The sequence below is a fragment of the Osmia lignaria genome, chromosome 3, assembly GCF_051020975.1.
Source record: "Osmia lignaria lignaria isolate PbOS001 chromosome 3, iyOsmLign1, whole genome shotgun sequence".
In the NCBI taxonomy this organism is placed as follows: Eukaryota; Metazoa; Arthropoda; class Insecta; order Hymenoptera; family Megachilidae; genus Osmia; species Osmia lignaria.
Genome location: NC_135034.1, coordinates 10,865,437 through 10,892,038, shown reverse-complemented (window position 1 = coordinate 10,892,038; position 26,602 = coordinate 10,865,437). Strand labels below are relative to the sequence as shown.

At 42.8% G+C, this 26,602-nt stretch overlaps 1 protein-coding gene across 6 annotated transcripts in view; it reads right to left on the bottom strand.

The window, feature by feature from the left end:
- Nucleotides 1-26,602, bottom strand: part of LOC117607957 (uncharacterized) — a 69,037-nt gene that overhangs the window by 10,796 nt on the left and 31,639 nt on the right. For 2 of the 6 annotated variants that reach the window (XM_034332273.2, XM_034332274.2), the window contains exon 1: nucleotides 5,200-26,408. The exons of 1 other annotated variant lie outside the window; for it this stretch is intronic. In XM_034332273.2, the coding sequence (XP_034188164.2) occupies nucleotides 5,200-5,218 (19 nt within the window). In that variant the 5' untranslated portion in view covers nucleotides 5,219-26,408. Of the gene's footprint in view, nucleotides 1-5,199; nucleotides 26,409-26,602 lie in introns of those variants that run through there. 3 more of the 6 variants (XM_076693366.1, XM_034332271.2, XM_034332270.2) reach the window with 3 other exon arrangements.

Here is a 26,602-nt window from a genome sequence, read left to right as displayed (position 1 = left end):
CTGACACTCTTTTCAAATGTTGGGAAATTTTTACTGGTAAACAGGTGCCCTGAGAGTCGCAAATTTTACTTGGAATTACGTTACGTTACCTTTCTAATTGAAGAAATAGAATTTATTTCAGCTTGCTTTGAGATTATCTCCGCGACTGGCGCTTGATGCACACCTTACTCAGGAATTATGAGAAATTCGCAAAAGTTCCTGGCTGATAATTTCGCAACGGATAGCAAATAAACATTTATCTAACAGATTAAAAAAACTACTTATCTGCGACGGAGCTGACTAACCTTATCTGGATTTCGAGAAATTTTGTTTTTAAAATATAATATTATATCTCGATCATCGAAAGGCGCGATCGTGATGATCGCATGCGAGAAGTATGATGAGTGCACTCGAGAATCTCTAGAACTTTGAAACGTCTCAAGAAAGACACATGACTCTCGGTGAAATTCGCGGCAAAGTGGAAATTCAGCTGCTTTCCATTTCTAACGATCACCGATCGTTTGAGACCGATGGTTACGAGGCTCTGCGAACCACAAAAACTGATTTCTATTTTTCTACCGTCTTAAAATACATATTATTAAATGGAGGAAACTGGAAATTTCAATAGTTTCCGGCTTGTGAGGTAAACGAAATAAGGGGATGAAAGCGGAGAACGAAGGGCGACATTGCAAAGGGCCAAACGCCACGCCCTGTATCTGCAATGCACCCCCTGGGGTAGGTTTCGCGTCGCAGAGAAGCACGGAAAAGGGAGCAGTGTCAGTTGATCGAGGGCGTACATGCGCACTTCCGCCAACCCGTGCCTCCTACGAATCATAGGATGCTGCGCTCGAATCATTGGTGGGGAGATGCTCACCCATTGGTCGCCTCTCATCTGTCCGAGCTTTTATCTCGTTTCCCTCTCCGTCCCACCACTAACTTCCCCCACTCGCCAACCGCACTACCACCTCCTCCTTATCCTCCTCCTCTCCTCGTTTCTCTCTCTCTTTCACCGACTCTGCCTCTCTATCTCATTGTCACATTTCTTTCTTTTTATTTATCATGCAATTATTTATAAAAAGACCCTTCTATTTTTCAATTAAAATTCTAAAGAACTAAAAATTTTTAATTTATACTTAAATTTTTGTTCCTATCCTCCGCTGAAGTAAAAACTAGGTATTTATTAAAATCTCTAAAATTTTCCTTCTCAATTAACGTAAATGAAAATTCGATCGCTTTTCTCGGAATTTTCACCTTCCGCACACTCTCTCTCATCTTCCCCTATCTCCCACCATTTTCATCCTTCCTCTTTCTCTTTCTTTCATCTCGTTCTTTCGAGCGTGTCCGACGTCGGCTTTCTTTCTCCATCTTCTCTGTTTCTCCCTCGCCCCGCTCTCGCCACGCTCGGTTACACCCACGCAGCACGCAGGAGAAGCAAAGATGGCGGTCGGTTAGTGTGTTTCGAGAGTCGTAGCCCTGACAACCTTGGACTTACCCAGCCGTGACACCCTGCCACCCTCTCTGCCGACCCTCCATGCTCTTACCCGTGGGTGACACGCTTTTTTTTTTCTCCTTGTTTCCTCTCTTTTCAGGGGGACACACATGATGCAGAACGGAGGAAGGACAGACAGGGGCGCTGCCGCAGGAGGGGAGACATCAAGGTGTAATTTGAATTTGTAACGGGGCTCTTTGAACAGTATCTTCATTGGTTAAAAACCCGTTAATACTTTGATTAACATAAACAAATAAGTAACAGCAGACTTACGCGAATCATCACGCGGATGAAAAGAAAAAGAAGAGCAAAAGGATAACCCTCGTCTTATCTGTGCCCGAAAATGGATTCTTCATACAGATTAGTGAGATTAGATTCTATTTCTACGGGGTCCAAAGTTTGCACGAAAAAATAAGGCGCGTGTCTACGGTCGAAAACTTACAACGGATGATCTAACATTCGCGGTGATCGATATCTCAAAATATCAGAAGTTATCGCGGTTGGATTTGTAATTGAACACTTGATTTCCTTATTAAAGAGCATCATCTTCCATACAGTAGATATATGTTGTGTTTGTCTCGGATCAATTTAGTTAAATCATTCGTTCGAACATAATACACAACACTGGTTCGAACGATTTCGAAACACAGCATTATCTCGTCGGAGAATGATCGACTAGACATACTTTCTTCGAAAACGCTGATCTGCCTGCGTGTAAACAGAAGAAATGACCTCTAGATCTCGATAGCAAACAGGCTAAGCATTGCCTAACAATAAGATCGTTCTGGTTCGAAGCGAAACGAAAAAGTTGCGCCCGTAAACGATTTGGATCGCGGATGTTCGACGTGAATTTTCTAATTTATAATAAGAAATCAAAAACTTGTCAAAGTTTTTCAGCTACATATTTTCTGTATCGATTCTACCTATCCCGTATCGAAGAATCGATCGGGAAGGGGACAACGATTCTCACGTTTTCAGGATTTTCTTGGGAACGAGCGAAGCCAGCGGGCGGAAAATGAAAGGAGGCAACGTTCCGCGCGCGGATCGAAGCGGGGAAAATGGTTTCTCAGGCCACGCGGAACCACAACGAATGGACGATCGCGATATGTTCGAATTCTATTCCGTTTTCTCCGTTTCGATATCGTGAAATCTCTTTAAATCAAGTTTTGCTTTCGTTCGATAAATCTTCATTTTTAAATACAAATTATATTACAAATTATTGTTTCCTCTAATAAATTCAACAATTCAGTTCGTTAAATTCAACAAATTTCCCAACGTTTCGATCCAACATGGTCGAAGAAAGAAATTATACGACAGTTCGGCCCATTAAGTTGCTCTCGACCGTTGCTATTGACCAACGGGGCCAACTGTCCATCTATATCCACGGTAAAGGATGTCACGTAAAGAAATCTTGCGTATACGTGGCCCAACCGAGTGTTTCCGCATATACCCGGACACGATTGTCATTTATACCCACCCCCGCGTTATATGCAAAGACCGATTCTAGCGCCTGGAACGAATTCTCACTTTTCTTCACGCCAAGATACCAGCAATTCGTGTCAGGTTATAGTTGAAAATCATAATGAGAATTATTTTTCATATTTGAATTTATTCGGATGTTGCAAAAATAATATTTAAAGGATGAAATTCAGAGACACGAACGCTAGGATAGCAAGCAAAATTTTCCCTGGTGGTCGACGAGACTAACGTTAATTAGGACGTCTCGTCCAGAGGGTGAAATCGTCAAGGGGCGAGAAAAAGGAGCGGTTGACTTTCCACGCCACGCCCTGATTCACCTTCTACCGACCCTTCGGAAAGTACGAAAACGCGCTTATTACCCTCCATCAAACTCGATCTGTCCTTTTCAAATCTGTTCCGTACACCTGTACCCGAATATCTGGCCAGAAATCACGAATAATCGGTGTTTAATTAATAAAATCAAGCGGAGAAATTTCGAGTGCAATGCCGGATACTCGACCGAAAGATTAAACAAATTTCAATCTGGTTTTCTCATATTTCGTGATTAGCTATCTCTGCGCAGAGGGTCAGAAATCAATGAAAGAAGAAATTGATTAATTATCACCAAAATGAATTGATCGAAATCGATTAGTAGATAATTCGAAGATAAAATTGAAATTTTTATAATTTCAATTGAATAACCGTTAAAAATGAATCTTGGTCCAGACAATGTTGAAAGTATTCGAGGAAAATACCTATTTGAAAATTTCTTTCACGATCCTCGGAAGATGGTTGGCCCTTTTTACGAGAACACCTCGAAAGATAATTCCACAGATAAGAGAAGAGGTCCTTATCTACTTGGACTGTCGACTCTCTTTCCCGATAGATTACAATTCAAACACGTCAGTCTCGAATCTCCGTGCGCGCCTTTCCTTCTTTTTCTTATAATTGATGATACGAGAAGTTAGGATAAGCTTGCTTTCCGTCTATCGAACAGTAACGGAAAAAAGTCGATACTCGAGCTTCCTGGAAACTGGCTTGCTGCTAGGATACACGGGACTGCGTCACCGACGATCCGGGTAATCTCGTTATCTCGTAAGCTTTCATTCCACGGACGCGCGAATTTTAGCCTCTGCTCCGTTTTAGACGCCATATTGGAACGGGACCGATCGCTGGACATTTAATACACCACAGACACGTTTCTGTTTATCGCCGCAGATGATAGAAGTGGAAAAAAAATATTTCATTTTTCAACTTCTACTGATTTTTACGTAAAAATTTAAGTAGCTAACTGGAAGAGGAGAATTATCTGTTTGAAGAGTCATCGAGATGACTCAGGAATTCGTGAATTCTTGAAGTTAGATTTTTTGTTGTTTTAAATATGCTAAGATAAAAATTGCAGTAAGTAATTAGATGACAAGAATCATCTGGTTAGAGCTGCACCACATATCGTGATGATTCAGAGATTTGTGGTTTCTCTCACTTCCAATGTAGAACTTTATCTTTCCTACGAATACTCGGAATTTTTCTCGAATTACAAAGAAGAATCTAAATGAATTGAAACAATTTTTGACAACTATGTTGATTATCGTTGATTACAGCGAAACATTAGCAGGATAACACTCGAACGAAGAACGTATCGTGTTCTTGAAACGAAAATCCCATTATGCCGAGTTAATGGAGATACCGATAGGCATCGATATTTTGTGTGTTAATCGAAAGACGCGCGAGACAACGGGGCCTCGAACGATAATAATCTGCTGTTCGTTCATCATCAAACTCTCGACTCATTAGCCATCGAATTTCGGTCGTTTCCGAGTATATCCCGTTGTCTCAGAGCCGAATAGCTATTCCCATGCCACAGATAAATCGACGTTAACGCCACCATTGGCTCAACATCCAGAAACAATGTACCGATCGTTAAAACAATAATAAGCGAAAGATCGTTTTTTCCTCTTCTCTTTCGACCGTCATCGACAGTGTCATTACAAAAAAAAAAACGTAAACGAAGACAATTCTGATCAATTCTCTTTCCCATTTATATACATTTAACGGCCGATAAAAAATGGAAGATAACGTAGAATAAAAGTTATGTCAAGTATCTCTGAGAAAAATTCATTTTAAACGAATCTGACCGAAGATGGTTCTCCACGTCCATCTTTAAATCGAAAACCCTACCAGCAGCTACGTTAGCCATCACCATCGAGGAGAGGTGGAAACAACGAAAAAATATCTTGATTTATCGATGATCATCGTTGGATATTGAAACGTACCTTTCGTCGAGCAATCCATGCTTCCCTCGTCAGCGTCGTGGTACACTCATGGAGTAGCTAATTAGGTCCCGGCACTTAATATCCATAGATTCTGCACTTAACACGAGCTTTCGTCATCGGGGTCTCACTCGCGGACCGGTCAATCTCTCGATTTCTCACTGTTTTCTACGAAACTCGCATCGGAACGTCGCACAAACAGTTAAATAAAAGTATCGTAAGAAACAAATTGGTTGCTTCTTCCAAGGGATTAGTCCTTCGAGGGTCAGCCTCCGTGGCTCGATATATCTTGCTACACTTCCCTCGGAACGGTCACCATCACCGTGTCGATTGGAGCACTGGTTCGACGCGTCGCATCCATGCGTGCTCGCTCGACGAAGGATCATGGACGAGTAAAAGGACCGGTGGGAATTCGAAGGGGTCGCTGGACACCTCTACCACGGCTCCCACGAGAGAGAAGAAGGATGCGACGCGGTGGGGAAGCACACGCAAAAGCCAGGTCCAGCTGAGGTCACGACGGGCCGACTCACCACGGACAAGTGACACGGTGCTTCTGACAATTTCTCTCCAGCCTGCGCCCGAGCCTCATCATCCCTCCTACCTGTTCTCTCCCTCCCACCCTCTCGACTCTCCGGAGAGACCTACGGTGCGTGCCGTGCCTTGCCTCTCCCACTACCAGGCTACCCTTCAACCTCTTCACCGCTTCCTATTCCCCTTTTTCCTGTCGTACACCCTTCTGCCGTGGCGCTCGGCTACTCCCGTGGATCTCCTCCGGGTACCACTCTCCCTTCCTTCTATCCTACTCTATCCTCACCGCTCCTTCGTCGCTCTATCTTCTTTTTCTCTCGCGAGTCTCTTGCGGTCATCCCCACCATTCGACTCAAACTTCTCCCGCCTGGCTGCATCGTGCTCCTACGTGTTCTCTACCGGAGAAGCGTATGTCCGGTTTCTCTGTATGTGTTCACGGGTAGAAGAGACGAGTTTGATAAATGTTACGCTTAATGATCAATGTATGCGTTCATGTAAGATTTGAGGGAAAAATAGTTGATCTGAAATATATTTTTATCGTATCAGATCTGAAAGTTGCAATCCCTTTATTACTTCCCTCTTACCCGTACATAAAATTTCAGGTCATCCTCGTTGCATTCGGTTGTCTCTGTTTTCGATTCTGATCGTTTTTCTCGGCTCCTGCTGTTGCCACCCCTCCCACGCTTCTATCATCCCCTCTCGCCGCACTTGGGCGATGGCCTTTCTCTTTCTCTCCGCTCTATCTATCCCCACCCGATGCCAATCTGTACCTATGCCAACGTCGTGTAACAGCGTCGGTCGCGGTCGCGCGCACCCGCGGCCGCCCGTGCACCTTCGGCTCCGTTCGGTTCGATGTGTACGTGATCGCAGGCGCGCGCGAACACCCGCCTCGTCATGCCAAGCGGGAGGATAGGCGCGATCCTTTGGATCCGATACGCTTCCCCCTTTCGATCGGTCCCGCGCATCCGCGAGCCGTCCAACGGTGCACCGATGCACCCGTTCCCCGTGCGATGCAACGGGAATTACGTAAAACGGCCACGGGGGTGGCCGTGCGAACCGAGCGGATATTTGAAAACGAGTCAGAGAATTTGGAGCAGTAGCTTCGAATCAGTCGATTACAATTCCCCTTCCTTACTTTCGGAAGGAAAAGAAATGTCACGATTTAACTAAGAGAACCCCTGATACGTGGTCGATGGATGGATTCATCAAAGGCAAAGTTGGAAATAAAAAAAGAAACAAAGGGATTCTTTTCGTAGAAATAGCGAATCTTGTACTAGCCTCGAATCGCGAAAATTACGACGATAGTCAGCGTCGATAAGGTGCAAGGTCACCGTCATTGGATGGATGACCGAGCATTAAAGTTTCGTTAGATAATGTACTTGCTCGTGCTTTTGCGTCAGCTCGTTTAGAATAATGGCGAATATAAAATCAGCCGTGAAAATTGATCAATTTTCATAATCATCGGCTACCTTTCCTCGATGAATAATAATTAAGTAATAATTATTACACAAAATCTATACTATGTACAGACAACGTTTGCGGTGAAATAAATTATCTGGTCCAAATATTCCTATGGAAAGTAGCGATTTGACTTGAAAGACGACAATTATTACGGTGCCCTCTCTTATTACAGGTACAGGACGATGTTCGAAGGAAGGAACCCTTGGACTTTGTCATTTTAAAGGGTTTACCGAATTCTTGTTTGCCCGCACGGAGATACGTACAACGGGCTGAATAGAAAGGGATCAGTTGGTAATTTTGGTAATAATGTTCGTCGCCTTGTGTATTAGAGACTCTAGTACAGTCTGCAGTCTGGAGAAGTAGTCTTTGACAGGCAATAAATTAAGGTGAACAATTATTGCAGCAATAAAAGGCGTTGGTTAAAGTGGTTCGTTTGCGGGACCTACACGGTATAATGGTATACCTTCATTACATTTATTGCAATTACTGTCGTTATTCGGTAAATACGTCGCCAGTCAGAGAAGTAACGAGAATTCAATCACGCAATAACTACAATACTCAGCGAACTGTTTCAGAGAATTAAGCGGTTTTACCACCTAACTTTCATGTTTCAAATTAATATGTATAAAACATAGGAAAAATTAGAAATGTACAAAGAATAAAATTCCGTTGTGCTTATACGGGTTAATCGTTAGAACTTAAACCAGCCACCCCCTTTCGGCAACCCCTTTCGAGCCACCGTAAAATCCCGAGATCCTATACCTGAGGCCCCGGACAAAAAGCACGTAATCTTCGAAGTCTGTTGGTCAAACAGCCGCATCTTTGGACCCAATAAAATAATGCAGGACAATAGTTAACTCCGGGTATTATTGTACCCCGAGACATTAGGACCATCGGACGAAACAACGAGCAACTACCCCGTAACGTATTCCGAGAGGTGTCCAGGCTGGCCGTATGTTAATATCGCTTACCTGAGACGATTTCGTCAAGTATCGTTCATTATATAAAAACGAAGGGTAAAGAGATTGACCGCGATGTCCAGATGGTCCATCGTGACCTGGAGGTAAAAAGAAAAGGGGTGGAGAAAGAAGCTACCCTCGTCATTTATATCTCGCGCCTGGACCTGTCGGAAGTCAAATTGAATCCCGGAAGAAAAAAAGGAAAAGATCAGGATGGTAGTTGACTTTTAACCGTTTCCTCTTCTACCTGAAAGCGAGAAGGTTTGCTTCCGAGTCAGTGACTTCGAAAATTGAATCATTATTAATCGTAAGTTTCTCGAGCGAAACTCAGAAACTGAGTAACTCGCGCTTGATCGTCGCGTTACAATATTGTTTTTAACAATAACAAAAGGATTTGCAAGGGATGGTCGTGCGAGAAAATAAAACACAAAGGAGGTATTATTTGGGGAAACGGTAACGCTGTGTATAATTTACGCGTTCAACGCGGCTTGCCTTTCACGTGGAATTAACCAAGGGACTCGGTCATACCTGTCTCCATACCTGAGCGATTCTAGGCATAACGACAGGAATATTGGTACGCAATCAAGTCGAGGAGAATTCCAGAAAGATGGGACACGCTGTTCTGCCATTCAAATTCCTTGGAATTTATATTTCATTCGACTGATTACCGTGGCACAAGTGTTCCAAGATGAGGGTTAAACTTTTGTAAGACAAATCACACGAATGACAATGTTTGCAGGAACAATTAAAATGAAGGATTACCGTCTTTCATTCTGCAAATATACAAAATCCTTCGAATGATAGTATTTGCGAAAATGAATAAAACAAGAGGTCTGAAAAGCAAATAACTGTTATCGAGCGGAGTTTAAGATCTTCGAATGATAATATTTGCAAAAACGAGCGAGTCTGTTAATTTCTCTCTTTGCTGTCCCTTCAAACGCGTGGTCCAATTATCTTTCCAAATATTATATCATAGTCGACAAATTTTTTAAAAGCGGTACACGAGAAAATTTCCATTTGCAAATATTGTTAACTGGAGAATCGCGATTCTGGGAAACTCTGTGGTACCCATTCCCTTGTTCCAGGGGTTGGATCGGTGTAAAACGACCTTCGTAATAAAAGGGATTAACAAGTTTCTGGCCAACGAGCCTCGTTGAATAAGTCAGTGAAAAGCTGCTTAATCCGCAATCGCGTTATTAGCACGCCATAAAGGAAGGTTCCCGAAACGGCTAACTAATGGCCGATCTTCGAATGGCTAATGACGTCTCCCAGACGATGCTGATGACATTATGGCACCACCTAGACGTCTCGACGTCGCTTCTTCCCCTTGAATCTTTGGTACGTTCGTGATTTTTCTCAACTACACTAAGAGAATTTCATCAAAATTTAATGGTACCCCGTGCAACGTTTGTTTGCGAGTCAAGCTAATTAAGACGAGACACACAACAGATAAGGAAATCAAATAATTGACGAAAGATTATGATAATTACAATGACAAGGTGTTTTATATGGTACTTGTGTCACATCGAAAGTTTTTGATAATTCTCATCGCAAATGGAACATTGGAAAATTGAAATCCCGATGCCGTTACCGATAGACGTTTCTCAGATTGTATTGCGAGACTAATTGCCGAGCTTCGTTTAGGAAACTCTTCGAGATTAGCGAACGAAAGTCGCCGTTTACAGCTTAAAGGGTCGCGATTAGAGAGGAGATACCCTTAATGGCTTAGGTATAAGAATCCGAGGGTTATTTCTATAGGAATTGTTGCATTATTACGATTGGGAATTTTCCAGACGATTTCTCGTCGACCGGAACGATAGTGAATGGTTTTCGAAATAAAGTTTTACAGAAAGAAAAAGACGAGCTATCGATTTTCTCTTGTTCCCAGTTTCAAGCGAATCGAGTGTTAGTCAGAGAGGAATCGAAAGAGGAAGAGAGAAGGGAAGGTCGGAGCTGGTCGACCACGGTTTCCGGGACGGAAACCTGTCGATGGCGACCGCGTGGTCTCGTGGCCGAGCCGATCCGATGCGGACGTTCACGTGGTGGGCCTCGTTGATAAGCTGTTCCCACAGGAAAGTCCTGGAATCAGCAGAGTGATGCTGCATCGTCAATAACTTCTCTTTCAGCTTCGAAGCTGATAAGTGACGCACGCGATTAGATCGCTCTTGTTTGCTTCTCCTCGCCCATGTTTGAACGGTGATGTCACCGTTGGTCCATCCGGTCCGGGATTAGGTCAAAGTCTCGTCACTGATAAAAATCGAACGCTACCCAGAAACTTCTCCTTTCTCTGAACGAAATATCGACGAAAAATGGGTAGACTCGAAAGGTAACGTTACCATTAAACGATCGCCAATTTCAGCCGGGTAATACTTTAATACCTTGCTCTATAAATTCTATTCCTTATCAGCGATTACCCTCGACATATTCAGCAGTAACGGATTAACGTTCCTAATATTTTATCAATACTATAGATATTTTCTAAACCGAATAAGATTAACGATTTCCATAAATGGAAATAGAAATATTGATAGCACGATAGTCCTCAGCATCACTGCTTTAAATCATGAAATCACTGTCCAATATTTGCCATTACCCGTCCCCTTATTTGTACAAAGAATTCTGAAAAATGTCTCGATACGAATTTCACGGGTGTGTTTATCTTTCGCAAAAAAAAAAAATCGAGAGCACTCTTCGAAACTTGGCCAGCAAATAAAATAATCGAACGAACCAAAATTCGAGACTCGTTTCAACAGGCTCCGTCATCGGGAACGCTTTCTGAACCGTCGATCGCCTATTAGCCATTGAAAGCACATTCGAGGAAACGAACAAGAGTCGAGACAAAAAAGAAAAAGGGAAACGTCAATAAATCAGTCAAAATTAGAATCGTCTGAATGGACGATGGGACACCAAGCAGGTATATACCTGTTCGAGAAACTTTTATTCGCGGACAATTCTATGATTCCCCTTCGGGTCGTTTGACTGAAACGCGAGACAACGGTACGAGACCCACTTACTTACGTACGTGGTATTTACGTACCATATCTGACCGAGTATACAGACGCGATAGATTCTCGTGTGGTAGAGAGATACACGCGAATAAAGAGGTGTACGAGGAAAAGAAGCGACGAAAGTTGCATACGAAAGGGACCCTGGCTAATCCACGTGGACACGGCCATGAGCGTATCAGTTCGACGCGAATGTAGGTTATCCGTTAGAATATGACCAGCAATTGGAAGCAACGTCGTTACAACGAGTCGACCAGTCCGATGCAACCAAGCAAAAATATCGTTCGTTTCTAATATACCTAGCAATCCTTCAAAGTGGCAGATTTCAAAGAAAGAAAATTTTGCCTCTTTTCATTATTAAATTACAATAAATTATACCGATATTCCCTCCTAGACTTAAAGGAACGTTTTAAAGCTCTGACATGTGTGATTTGACGGAAAGCATATATCCGTGTATGTGTGCTTTCATGTGTACCCATACTACCTGTACACAACAGATGTCCGTGCGGCTTGTGTAAATATAAGTACCTGTCTAGCCTCGCCCTGAAAGCCGCCCTTCAGCCTCCCTGCGCCATTATATGCTCATCAACCACCTACCATGGGGTTGCGACTTTCCAGCATGTGTGTCGTTAATGTGCAACACGCACGCGAGACACCCTTTGCTTTCCTTTTCCAATTATTTTCCTTCGCTTTTTCCATGGGAGAAGATCGATGAATTTCGAAGATTCGAATTTTAGTTAAAAGTTTGATTTTCGAAGGGAAGAGAATCGAGAAGGACGTATTTGAACGCACCTCCACGTAGATGAGGAGCAGGTTACAGATCGTCTCGCGAGCTTTTTATGCTTCCCGTGTTGCCGAAGTCTCATTCATCTGTGAACGAGACGTTGTTTGAATTACGAATGAGAAGCGGCCATTGGTCCGTTTCACTTCTCTTCTTCTTCTCGCGTGTCTCTTCGTGGGTTTTTATTCACCGACATCGAAGCCAGCGAGAAGATTCCTTCCTGTAGAACGTCTTCTTTTTCTTCGTCTTTCATGTACCTCGCTCGATCCTTTGGAATCTCATCTACCTATTCTTCAGGCATCGCGATAGAAGAGACACTTTTGTCACAAGTATTCTCTACTTTAAAAGTCGGTATATAAAATTTACGATGCGCTCGCGAGGAGTGGAAATATTTTCGTGAAGGAAGTCGTATCGAACAGATGGTATGCACTGCTTTCTCCCGTATGGTTTCGCCTGCATCCACTCGGCTGAATGGAGATACTTCCTTGCACAGGTTTCATCGAGATACTTTCGTTTCTCGAAATTTGAGCTAAGGATCGATCACCATCCTCCGGATAAATGATTTTCTTAGTTGAGGGTTAATATTATTTCGAGGTCGAAGAATAACGAAGACCGCGACTCATAGTTGCTTTTGTCCTCGTGTACGATGCAGCGTGCACGCACGACCTCAGGCCGTGTTGCGTTGCATCACGTTGGGAGGCTGGCTGCATCGCACACGTGGGAGACAGGTAGTTCACTTCCGGTCGCCGCGGCCGGAGACCATTATACGGGATGCACGAAATGCGCAGACCCACCGCACGATACCTTCGAAGATTCAATATTACACGCGTACGTGTTGCAGCACGTAACATAACGTGCGATCCGCAGCTTCCTTCGTGATCACGCGCAAAGTTCTTCGTTGCCCTCGATATTCGAGGCTTCCTCTCTTCCTACCTTTCGATGATTTTGAAATCTTTCAATTATTTCTCGATTCCTTTGTAAGATCAACTTGCGTGGCAGAAGAGGAGCAGAGTGTGCGAAGAGGAAGGTGCGTGGTTGCAACGCGTTGACTCGGTGTGCTCCGTACAATGGTCTCTAGCGACCGGAAGCGAGCTACCTGTCTCCCACGTGCGCGATGCAGCCTCCCAACGAACGAACGCACCTTGGTGCTGCGTGCACCAAGATTAGTTTGTATTCATCGAATAGATTTTTTTTTTATTGTTTCGACGCTAGACCGACGCGGTATTATTCCACGTGAGAACGCGCAGTTCGCTCTGCACCGTGAAAGCTGTTTACATTGTAATATGGAAATATGGAAATCCTCGTGGCAATGTGCATTCGATTAATTGATCAACTCGTTTCGATACTGAGAGAAATAGTTGTGCAACGGGTGCTTTCTTTATTTTCATTATCTGAAACCGGATACTTATTGCTTTCGAATGAAAACCTCACAAATGTACACGCATCCGTCATGGAAAGTCAAACGATCGAGGATATAATAAAGGAGAAAGGAAGTTTGATTAATCGTACCAGTTTTCCGAAGGGAAAAACACACCCGATTTTCATGTAACGTTACCACGAAAGGGTGAACGGTGAAAGGAGCTGCTTATGGGTTCACAGAGGCACATGGAAAGGAGGATTTGCATGAATTTTATTGTTAGCAGAACGACGTGAACGATGGATTAACGAGGTTTTACAATAAGTAATTGTGGAGCGATAAAAAAAAAAAAAAAAAATGATCAATTGAAGAAGTTTGAACAATCAACGTCCCTGTAGATGTATCGGTTTTAGAAATCTGTTGTAGAGACGAGGGAAGCTATTATCGCAGCTCTAACAGGAAACCTTCTGAAACGACGTGGCGCCTATAGAAATATACTTCCTTGCTTCTTTTACATATACTCTTTGGGTGGGTGAAAGAAAGAGATAAAAATATAAAGAGAGAATGGTACAGGTGTGTTCTGTAGCTACGAGAATTCATGGTGTAACTAAGAAAATAATTAAACTTTGCGAAGGATAATAAATATTTGTCATTTCGAACTTTTTACATTCGGTAAATACTGTGTAAATTTTCAATTAAGACACTTGGGCGTACAGATTACCATCCTCTGATGAGAATTGAATTTTTTAAAAGATCCTTGTACATGTTAATAACGATTCATTTATTTTTGATAGATCGCTGGAGATGTTCTCTCGAGATTAGCCACGTAATGCACACGAGTAAGTGGGTAAAACGGTTCGATCGATGTTTTAATTAACACTGCGACTAACAAGTGGTAAGGTCTAAAAGTGGGTTAAGTTAATTCTATCGGTACAATGGGATCGCGGCTCTTTTACGTTAATTGTATGTATATGTGGTAATATTCCGAGAGTCATTTTTCTTTGAAAACCAGTTTCCTATAACGAAGAATTCTAGCGAAGTTTGTGAATTCGCAAATTTTTCATTTCTTCCTGGATCGCGGTTCGATTACGGAATTAATTGATCAAACTAATACTTCCGGTAGACGAAGTCGCGAGTCTGGAAAATAATTCAGAGTAACGATAAATACGATTCGCGACGAGGTGAGCAGCTCAGAAATAATTTTATCGAGGCTTCGATAGCGGGTGATAAAATCCACAAGTGTCACGGAATACGTCTACGTGATCCAAGATCTTCGATTTCAATCGAACTCCTCGATCAGACGAGTTTAAGAAGAAACGATTCATCAACATCGAGCTGCTCGTTGTTTCCCGAGTAAACTTCCATGAAATACGAAAAATCAACCACGGATGTTTATAAGATCCTCTGGTTCTTCGGCCTCCAATCATCGGCGACGTTCTTCTTGTTTGCACATCTGTGATCCACTCGGTCGTCGAGCGAGTCGAATCGACTTATCATCCAACGATTTGCTTTATTTACAAATTACCATCTCTTTTCTTCTTTATTAACATTATCGTGTTCAGATCAGGTGTCTAACTCTACCGATATATGTTCTTTATCCTTTGTTACTTATCGTTGGTATAGATCTTTCTGATTTATAAAAATTCTCGATCACCGGGAATGTATACGAAAATTGTAGCGCGTGCTAAGGTTGAACTGGCTTTATCGTACCATTAAGGCGAATTGAACACATCTTCCGCGACTGATACCGAATCTCCAGTTTCATCCGTGTGCAGATTTCGATCAACGGATTCGATATCGATACCGTGAGCTTTGATAAAGCCTCGGAGAGAACGGATGGAATTTTTTTTGTTCCCCTGACGAACAGCGATTTGCGCAGCTCGTGAACAGTTACGTGGATTTTGGTTGAAACTTTTATCTCATTTTTCAGATATGTTTTGTTAGAGGAAGGCTTCTTAAATTTATCGAATTCGATACAAATTCGAATTATTCTAATTATTTCCTCAAATTATTATCGTTATTTATTTAAGCTGGTAACTCTGTTGGGATTAATTTCGAACACCCCGGGTTTCGCGATCTTATTTTTAATTCAAACGTCCCCGTGTAGAAATCTAACCGGGGACTGCAAAATTTCGAATTCAATCGAATCGAATTCATCGAAAAGCCGAGTCGGAGGAAGAAAATTTTGGAAGCGGAATATTCCGTCCTGCTCATCTGCAGCCAGGTCGCGACGACGGTGCAAACAGTCGCATCTTCCACGTCGTATGAGAAAGATACGTCGAAGATATACATATACTGAGTTACGAGTTTGTCGAGCGGATGACAAAGCCGTGTTCTTTCGCGGGAGAAGATAATGCTGTTCGTGTACACAGGTGGCGAGAGGAGGCCACGCAGATGCTGCGTCTAATCGTAAGTAACCGGACGAGCGGATATAGAACCTGCCGTGTCGTACACGATCCTCGATTCCTTCGCTATCGAATAATCATCAATTGGTATCGAAAAGATTCGTTAATTGCTTTATAATAATTTCACTATTCCGTACGAAAGTTTCATTCCACGATTTAAAAAATAAGAAATTCTATAACGTTCAAATTCCGTCTAAAATTCCCCGAATCGAAATTTTCAATCTCGCGGAAGTCATCGCTCAGCTGATTCACACCGAACTCGATGTAATTTTGATATGATATAGAACTCGAAAAAACACCTGACACGTGGTTTCTTTTTATCGGTAAAAATCCATATTGTCAGTTTGAAAATTCGAAACTGAATATCCTAGTTTAAAGAGGAGACCACGTTTCCGCGGCTACTATACCGTGAACAGATCTCCCGGGAGCAGAAGCCGAGTTTCAAGCGCGAGCAACTCGCATGAGCGCAAAGAATTATTACATCTTCTCGGTCTGCTGCACGAGGCTGTACGTTTAGTTATGCCACGTCCGAAAGTGGCCTCTGAGAAGACGAAGAAAATCGACGACGAGGACGATGAGCGTAACAGGAAGCGGTACACTGGACTGTACGATCAAATTATCGAGATTTCCTTCTTCAGCCAGGACAATTTCATTCTCCCGGTATTTGCGAGGAAAGATTGTGTAGACGAGTCTAATGACTTCTTATCCTTCCCTTTGAAATTCTAATACTGTTACTGTAGAATCATTACTTTCAAAATATTGTTAAGTATCGAACGAGAGTCCGGCACGTCTGGCTCTCCTCGCTGTTAATCAGCCATCAAACGTTATCATCGCGACAAATGTTGACAAAAGATGGAAACAACCGTTCCGAGAAACGTACGGCCACGGTTAGATTAGCGAGGAGAGTAGATCAGTTCGCGTTTAATCGGTGATTCTTATTGTTAACGTGTATCGTTCACGGGAAACGTCACGGTAATGGACGTCCAGATAAAATTTGCGGATGTTTCTTGTAAGGTTCGCGTGCATCCTCCTAGCTGGAAAACTATTAGCCACGGTTATCTGGCTTATGCGATCGCACGACTAACGAGCCAATCTACCCGCGAAATACAAATAAACCAACTTAATAATAGCATTCCATTTTGCAATCGCGATCTCTTTTATCGTAATTAGGTACATTCTTGTACGTATTATTCAATCGAGCAATTTTCTAGTCGATCTTGAACGATACCTCTTCTGTTTGTTCGTAACACGAGCTTTTAATTAAAAAGCTATCGTTAACGATTCGGATATTGAACTTCCCTTAACGCATTCGATTGTTAATTTAACTTCGTATCATTCAAGCCGCGTTAAGAGCGTGAAGAAAAGGAAGGAAGAGAATGATTGAAAATTCGTGGTTCTTTATGGCCATTTGGGATGCAAGTCAGTGATCGTTTGCAACAATGAGGGGTCATTGATCGCATACGATTTCCTGGACAAACTTTCTGTCCAACTTGCGTTTCCGTAAGGCTCTTTCCTTCCTTTCTTTTCCTTTCTTATCTTTTTTATTCTCAAAGAATTATTTCATCTTTAATCATTGAACAGCGAAGCGGTGTAAAAGTTAGAAGAGTTAATATTTCTAAGCAACGGTAGCTGCTACACGTGTATCAAGGTCTGTCGCGTGGGAGGTGATATATAAGAGAAATCTACTAATATACTCGGACGAATTGCAGAAGTAAAGATCTCGACTTTGCTAGTATCAAATGACGTTGATCTTGCGTTTCTCGCGCCTCCAGCTTTGCCTCGTCTTTCAAGATGCTCCAGAGCAATGCCGACGAATCGGAAACGACCAAGACCCGGACGGTTCGATGGAATTCGCTTATGTGACAAGGAATGTGGAATAAAAATCGATGAGATCGCGATACCGTTTTAGCTGGAAGCGAGCGTCACCGCGAAACTCTGTACCCGGCAGATTTTGCCGGGCACCGTCTTCAGGAACGTCGCGTTTCTCTTATTCCGCAGACGGGGCGAAATCAATCGGCGATGCGAGACTTTTCGAGCCTTGAAAACGATCCTTCTAGATATCTCGGTAGATTGTCACTGGATTCTGACAGTCAGAAGTATATCAGAATGATCAAATAACTCATTTAATCGTACGATTATACAAATTTTTACAAAAGTTAATTCGACTGTTCCTCGTTGAATCTCCAGTAAAAGGCACATCGAGATAATTACCTGTTATCGATGGCTGACTGTACAAGAATCGATTGAAATATTTCACGGAAAGATTGGTGGAGAGTCTTAAGCCAATTGGATCTGATCGATGAGTCAATAACGAGCGTCCCGTTTCTGTGTTGTCACACGAGACGAGTTTTGCGCAATTTCGAAATACCTCTTCCATAGCAACGGCGCGCGTTAAGCTCGTCTGCCTATGTGTGCGAACGTGTATTTCATGAATTTGCGAATAAAGATCTATACTTCTGTTGGTCTTTTGTTTAGTCTGGAAATGATCGACAATTCCGTTCGTAAGCAAATTCCTAAGGAACATGCCTCACCGAAAAGGTGAATTTAATTTTATAGTTCGTTACCCTAATAATATAGGCATAGAAAGGTGAGATAAAATAAGTATAATTCTATAAAATTAAAGAGAATAGAGATTCTAGTAGAGAATCGTTCCCGCTTTTGAACACTTCTCGAATCCTTTTTCCAGGCGTGCGCGAGTGCGAGGAATCTGTCGCGTAATGCGTGTCACACGTCGCTGGAGGAAAGCAACGGTGCTACGCTCTGACGTATCGTCATTTTGTTATGCAAGGGCTGTCATTTCCTTCTTCTATCGTGAGTCTCTTCGAGAAACGACGGGGAAGAAGGAACGCATCGTCAATCGAGAGCAAGATTCCTGAGTACACAGTTTCCGAAATCCGGACACGATTCGATGAAGTATCGCTAAATAGCACTCGTACCGTATCAATTTGTGGCTAAAGGTTTAATTGAACGATTAATTATTTCAAGGAAGAAACAAATGGAAGCCATCGAATCGTGTCAAACTTTCTATGTTTTGATATGGATCACTCGACGATGTTATCAGATATCGTTTCAAAGAGGGAACAGAATCATAAAGTATCGTGGAAGCGAACGAATAAGGTGGAATTTCTCTAATAGAAACTGAACAAACACGTCGAGGCATCGACGTCGAAACGGAACGCGACTCCACGCGATCGGCCATTACGTAATAAGTTACGCGTTACACGTTACAACTCGAGGAAAAGAGCGGCTGGAAGAGCGGGTACCGTCGGTTTTGTTATGCGAGGGGCATCATTTCCTTCTCGTCAGCTTCGTGAGAAGAGGAGAAACGACGAAGAACGACGGAACAGCTGCGATTCAACGGGCACGCCACGAAATTGTCGAAAGCTGGCCTCATTTCGTTCGATGTGCTCGTGTGAAACGAGAATACTCTTCTCACTTTCCGGTTCGAACGATTTTTCGACCGTGCCGAGGATCGAAAACCTTCTATAAATCGGGGATATCGTATGAAATCTGTATTCCACTTAATCGCATGGAATATAGAAGAAACGAAAAGAAGCTTCGAGTTGTAAAACTTAAGCTGGCCAGGTCGACGAATATCTTGGGAAGATTTCTTAGCGTGCGAATAGCTGTCGCCTAAGAGATTTCAAATCAACACTGAATGCCGGCCACACGGTTTTACTGTTGCAGGTAACACCATAAACGTAAACCCTAGCCTCGAAGTGTAACGGGATCAGGAGGTGGAGTAAGGAGGACCATTTTAACTAACCAGGGATGTTGTTCGAGTGATACAAGGTTCTCCAAAATTTGGATACCGAAGGGGTGAAAAGAAATTGGGATTGGATTTGATCGTTTACTTAGTATTCCCCGTTCGCTTTCGAGAGAAATCTGGCTTCCATTTTTGAATTTATCGATCTCCTCTTCGATTACCTCTCGATTCATCGACTTGCCATGCACGATACGTCGTTTCCTTCTACGACGCTTCTCTGCTCGCGGACGAGGAAACGATCGGGAGAAGAAGGAACCGGGCAACGGAAAACGGTACGAAGTGGCCGAACGGCACGTGTTGAACGTCGGTGCCATTGTCCGGAACCTGCTCCGTTCCGGAGAGTCCAGAGTGTGTCCCAAACAGGGACAGAAAGGCTCGTCGAAAGATGAGAGGTCAAGTGCAACGACGACGACCAAAGGCACACGGGTTCAACTAACTCACGGATACAGAGAGTTCATTTCGTTGCTCGAGTCTCGTTGACTGTCGAAAAAATAAATTTAAAAAAAACATCGGAATTTCGTTAATTTTTCGCAGAGGGAATGAACGAGATCACGGTTAATTTGCCGGTCAGAGAGAAGGCTGAAGTACACGTAGCACGTTCTATTGTCGAGCGTGTGGACGCGTGTTACCGCTCGACACATCGCGTCGCACGTACGCGCGTAATCACGTAGGTAAGTTGGCCGTTTTGCGGGTCCGGTGTCAGATCTTCATGGCGTGGGACCAGAGACGCTTAAAAGCCCATTTTCTGCCGGCTCGTCTTGCGAAACGCTTACAAATTGCTCCTTTTCAACGGCGATGAGAAACGCGAGTACGACGAGTTCTTAGTTGAAACTGAAAGGTGTTTCGCTTTAAATTACGGACGACTGTAAGACTTTCTTTACCGAATTAGTCTTGATCGTGATTACGCGTTTCATCTCTCATTTTGGTCCCATGCGAAGCATCCGATTTCCGCGAAACATTGTCGCTTTAATCTGTCGGGGATCAACCGGGAAGCAAATAAGATTACAACGTTATCTAAGCATGTTGGAGGATACGCGCCGGTGACGACGACACGTGGTAACGTAGCTCGTTCAACGCTGAATTTTCAGGTTGTTTCTCGTAATGAGCAAACGCGAAACAAGATAAAATGAAGCTTAACGTCAGCCGTAGTTGACTCACTGTGAAAAACGCGAAACAGAGTCGACAGATATGGAGTGAATCTTACTGGAACGACGGGCAATGACTAACACGATCAGTCTACGGTTACTATGTAATTAAAACTTTAAATTGCAATTCATGTTTGCCAGTTTTTCCGGAAAATATTCGTCAGATTCTTGGATAAATAATGCTTGGAAATTTTATTTATCTAAAAAAAGGAGAATTTTTATTTACGATTATCGATAATAGAATGTTTTTTCGTTTGTGTACAGGTAGATAGGTAATGAAGGCGAGTCGAAGCGCGTTGCCTTTCCGCTGTGATTAACGAGCAGCGAGAATCCGAATGTAAAACGCTTTAAAGAAGTCGAGAGAGTGAAATGAGCTGGCTGCTAGAGGATAAATCAGAGCCACGTTTTCTTTTCCTTACCGGAAGCGAGGAGGCCGAATCCGAAAAACGCGGACGCTTCCCCTTCTAATTGACGCGCGAACGCTCTGATTTATTCGATCAAGGAAATTCTTCTTCGAATTTTTCATAGAAAAATGAATTTTCGAAATAACGAGAGCCATTCTCCAAGAGGAGAAATAATACCTAAACGCAAGAGATGCGTCAAGATTGTCGGTCAATTAACCAGATCTCGAAAGGGAAAATATTTCCTTTCTATATGCATAATGAAGAAAAAGTGAGAAAACACGAGTTAACTCGTCTCGAGCAGCAGCTCGAGGTAAATAATAACACAGTTATAGATTAGGATATTCGAGGTAATTATAAATGACGGGGATTTTTAATTAGTCCTGTTCAGATAACATTGATTATAACGATGAATTATTTTCCTCATAAAGCGTAAAATAATAAAAGATATTTCGATTTCGTATGAATTATGTCGGTGGATATTTAAGAAGGCGGAAGAGATTCGCCTCCGAGGATTTCCTCTTTCTTCGTCTCTTTTTGGAGCACGTGATTCCCTCTTATCGTGCGATCGAAAGCATAACGCGAGCCTTCACCAGCTTGAACACGAGTTAGTGTAACTTCCTCGTCTTCCGAGCTTTTCCTGTTTCCTCTCGATCGAATCGAATTTCATTTTCTAAGGAAATTTTTCGAAAGAAAAACTTTCATTTTCCAAAGAAAAATCTGGAGTAAATCTAGTATGTCTTACAAATAGAAATAAAAAGAAAGTATTGGATAAACTGGAGCAAAATACACTTCGATTAGTTGCATTTAATTTTTGCAAAGAGTAGGTATGCGATACGATTAGGAAATTAATTTGGAAAATCTGATTTGTCGAGAGGCAAGCAATTTGCAAGGATTACAAGGCGCCATGCCAGCGAACATCGTATCCGCGTTCGCGTTCTAACGCACACTCACCTACGCAACACCACGCTGGCAAAATAGAATCGTGTGAGCGTCTATCTCGGCTGGCTGACCGCCGGTTTCTCCCGCGCTAATTAGCAAAAGTTCGCTGTGCAATAAACGCGTCCAGTTTTACGTAATCCGACCTGGACAATTGCGGATTCGTGGCCGTTGCGAACGGATTACGAGCGAGTTGTTGGCGTACCATCCGCGGAAATAAATCACGACGAGTTCCTTTGCCGAATAGAGAAATACTGAGAAATTAAGTCTTCCAGATTTTTCTTCGAAAATGCAATTTCTAAAACTAAAACCTTCCAGGTGTACAATTATTTTGTTATCCTTCGAAATGTTACGAGATTCATACATAATTCAATGAAATGATAGATCATTTCAATAAAATGTGATTTTATCTAATTGCCCCACTGTGCGTGTTATTACGTTCACTGACCTGTTCGATACCCGAAGAAGTGAATTCAGATCTTCAACTCCGATCTTAGAGCAGTCGATTTCGAAAAGTCACTTTCGAAAACGCGAGCACGCATCGATTCGCCTATCCCCTTCGTAATCCGACAATTTTCTGCATTTCCCGTGTTGAACCAATTAAGTAACCACGTCGTTGTGGCCCACGCGTAACGACCGAGAAGTAAACAACTCGATCGATCGGAGATTCAGAACAGTGAAAATTGCATTTCAAATAACCATCAGGTTTTACTTCTTCCCTTCAAATGTTTTGCAATTGGTTATTGACCACTTCGATTGGAATTAATAAGGATTGGGAAGTACCGTCCGGACGGATTCTTAGTATCTACAGGGGAGAATAATGCGAGGACTAATTGGGAAATAGAAAAATTGAAACAACTCTGCCAAGGATCGTCGTTAATACCTACAGGAAAAATGTAATCCATTCTTCGACAAATCAAACGTTCCACTGGTTCAACATCTAACTTAGTTTTATAAGAAACTTAACGCTTTCCTGACCCACGGAACTCCGCTAAAAAAAAAATCACGTTTCATCACCAGACAGACTTCCTGGATCCTGTTCTACGAGCTTGGATCAGTTGACAGAGGCTCGTTTCACGGGTTCGCACGTCTGGCTTGATTCTAGGCGCGTGTAACGCTACCGCAACGAACAGAGAAAAAGAATGGTTCGACGTTGGATCGTTAGAGCGAACGGGCCTGGTCAATGATAATTAAAAATAATTAAGAACCGTGAAATGAATTTCGTGAGCGAGCGAGCTAGTTATTGCGGAAAAGAGAGACGGCCACCAAGTTCTACACGCGTTTCGTTCCTTTAAAGATACACGGTTCGTCTCGTTCTATCGGGAAGCATTTCGGCAAAGCCAGACAGATAAATAATCCGTGCTCTTTAATAATTCATGTCGCTTCGTTACGTTGAAATGATCATTAGCAACCATCATCCGGAGCCTTAAACGCTTCGATGATTCATCTCGTAGTTTCGGAATTTTCTATCGATTTTACGCAGACTTTTATCGATACGCTTCGATTGAATCGTAACGCATTTTCCTGTGGTCGAATTAGAAAAGAAAAGAAAAAAAAAAAAGAAAAGAAAAATGTTACGTTCAAGTGATATCGAATCCACAATCTCCACTTCCCTCTTCGTTGCTCGCTTTCACCGATTTCATCTTGCTCGCGGATTTTTATTACGGATAACGATCTCGACGGAATCCCGAGGGTGGAGGGAGGAATAATTTGCGGAGAGTGGAAGCTAGCTAAAGTTTCTCGACGATACTTGTAAAATATTACGAAAAAAAAATAGCGGTGAATTTCCGTGGGCTGTCAGCGATCATACGAAATCTTTCAATAATTGTTCATTTCGATATGTAACGAAGATACGTACGCAACCTATCAGATGCTGAAAACCTTCTGATGCAGAAAGTCAGGAATTAGCCGTTGGATTTAGATGGGAAAGGCGATAACGGTGAAAAACGTATGGAAAATAGCGTTCCACGAAGGCCATAAGGAAACCGTGTAAACCTTTTTCAACTGTTCGAATGGAAATCGAAAAACTTATGCAATTATCGTTACAGAAGAGCGATGGTTTTTGCAATTAGACGTTCTTTGTGCTCTGCATCACTCCTTGCAATTGGTGAAACGTTTTTTTATTTTTATTCCATTTGGAAGAAATGAAAGTTTCTCGTTGCAGAAGATACAATGAGTTGTGTAATCATTTTTTTTCCTTCTGAATTTGTCAATATTTCGTCCATAAGTGGAAAATTAGGATTCTTTTTAAATCGATGCGTGATTAAACTCTTCGAATGATGATTTCTGAATACCGTGAACAGAAGTCGAATAACGAGCACGTGTAACCCTACCTGTAACACGGCTCCTGACACCAGCTGTGACATTCCAATAGCGACAGATACCTGACGATGCGACTTTTCAACAGGTTCCAGGGCAAAGGCTACGATTAACATTGGTCAGGGGATCGTTTCAACCTTCGAATTTACACCTAACAACATTTTAGACACTGCAGAGAATGTAACGAAAAAAATAAAGAAATTTAAAAAGAAAAGAGAAGCAGGTCCAAGATGAAAAGAAAATTGTTGCGCAGCGTTGACGGACAAAAGGCTGACTTCTTTCGAAATAGTGCACGGGGTTACATGCGAGGCAGTCATCTTGCAGGAGAACTAGAGCTATTAAACGGGTCTTGCTACACCCCACCCCATAAATCCCATAAAGCTTCAGACCGCTGAAACGTTACATGACGTGCACCATTTCTTTCTTTTCTCTTTTTCTTTTTCCCCCGTCCAACTGTTGTGGACTACCAGTTTTAGGTGGAAACGCCGTTCGACTATAAAGAAACTTCATGGCCATGGGATATCTCGTTGATGACACCATGGAAATGGCTGATCACCCGGCAGATACGAGCAGTATCCGCGTTTACGTGACCGCCACGAAGGTTCATGGGATCTGATATTATGAACGCGCCTTAAACGCTCTTCTGTGTTGTCCTCTGTATCGAGATACCGCGAGATATACTTTTGATACCGACTGTAAGCATATGCAAACTCGACTGCTGAGTTATTTTAGCACGTGGCAACGAGACACTGTGCCAGTTGCATCGGAGATGATGTGTACACGCGTACCATTCCCCCCTTACGTATTAAGTGATAACACATCGAAATTATATAGACATAGACGTGTATATACGTCGCGAGTCGACAAGGATACGAGCCGTCCCATCTCGCGATTGTTCCTTTTCTTATCGCTCGATCTTGCTGTGTAGGATGTCTTCGAGAATGCTGATCCCATCGAGTCACTCGAGATTGTTGCAGGAAGAGAACGAGCGTAACGTTGCAAGATTTGTTCGCGCCACGTTAATGATACCTTAATTGATCAATTTACAAGGTAATTCAATCTTAATTCGTTGCTTTGATGATTTATGCAACGCGGATTAATTGTACGAATAATTTGGAAGAGTTGAACACAGTGGAAGAATCATTTTTTTAGAGGAACATGTGCGAAGTTTCGAAAATCGGGACTCTCTCCATGGTCCGCCACCCCGTCCGAGGGTTAAACGATACTCTGGCTGATAACGAGAGGATGTTTTGGTTGCGGGAGGTAATGGCGATACAAGAAGAGAGGTCAGGGATTATGAATCGTGTGGCACGTGTAATCTGCGTAACGTTATACTTTCGTATCATCTGTAAACTAGCCGTGTTTTTTATCCACGTTACATCCTACACGCGTGTTATTGCATTCGTAAGAATCGTACACAGGATGTTCATGATACAACAACTGTTCCGATTGAATCCGTGTGCGAACAACCGAAACAAGAACTACCTCAATTACCCTCGAACCATGAATATCGTTTACCTACGGTGTTCCTTTACATTTCCACGGGCGCGACGGTAATCCGCGCGTAACGGGACGCCTTTACACAATATGGGTATACCTGGACGGAGGAGAGCGCGTAACGAGAAAACGGGAATGAACGAAGGGCACAAGGGGATTGGAAAAGCGGATTCGGAATCACGAGGCACGTTGTTAATGCAGATTGGACGATTGTGCGCCCGATGAATCACGTGCTTTCCGGAGTGAATGCGTGTCCGCACGCATATCGAGGCACGCGTTGACAGAAGGGGCCTCCTTGTGACTCATGCCTGGATCCTAAGTCTCCTTCGTGTCACCTATGGGCCACGATTCACCTTCAAAATTCACTACCAGCCTTGTTATTTTCGTCTTTTCAAACGTCGCTTCGACATTCGTCATCGAACGATAATTTACGATCGGGCCTTTCCGTTGGGGATGAAATGCAGATATTATTTAAGACCGTCCAATGTCAAGGTTCTAATGCAAGCCTAGTCTCGATGTTTACCAGGAAATTATTTATCGATCGATCGCGTAGCACGGTTCGAGGAAAAGACCATGGAAATTGTCGATTGATATCGTGCAACTCGGTTATCAGTCGCATTTACGAGTATCTCCGTAAACGATCAACAAGGAGTGGATATAAACACACGGCACCTTGGCTAGGTTCGAATTTTTTTTTTTTTCTTTCTCTGATCATTCGAGAGCACGGGTAAATAGTGACGATAAAAGTGTAATGCCGACACGTGACTTTAGTATAGCGTGCACGTGTTCCTGAATCTATTTCTTCGAGAAAATTGTGGCGAAATTGTTTTCTGCTAATACCTT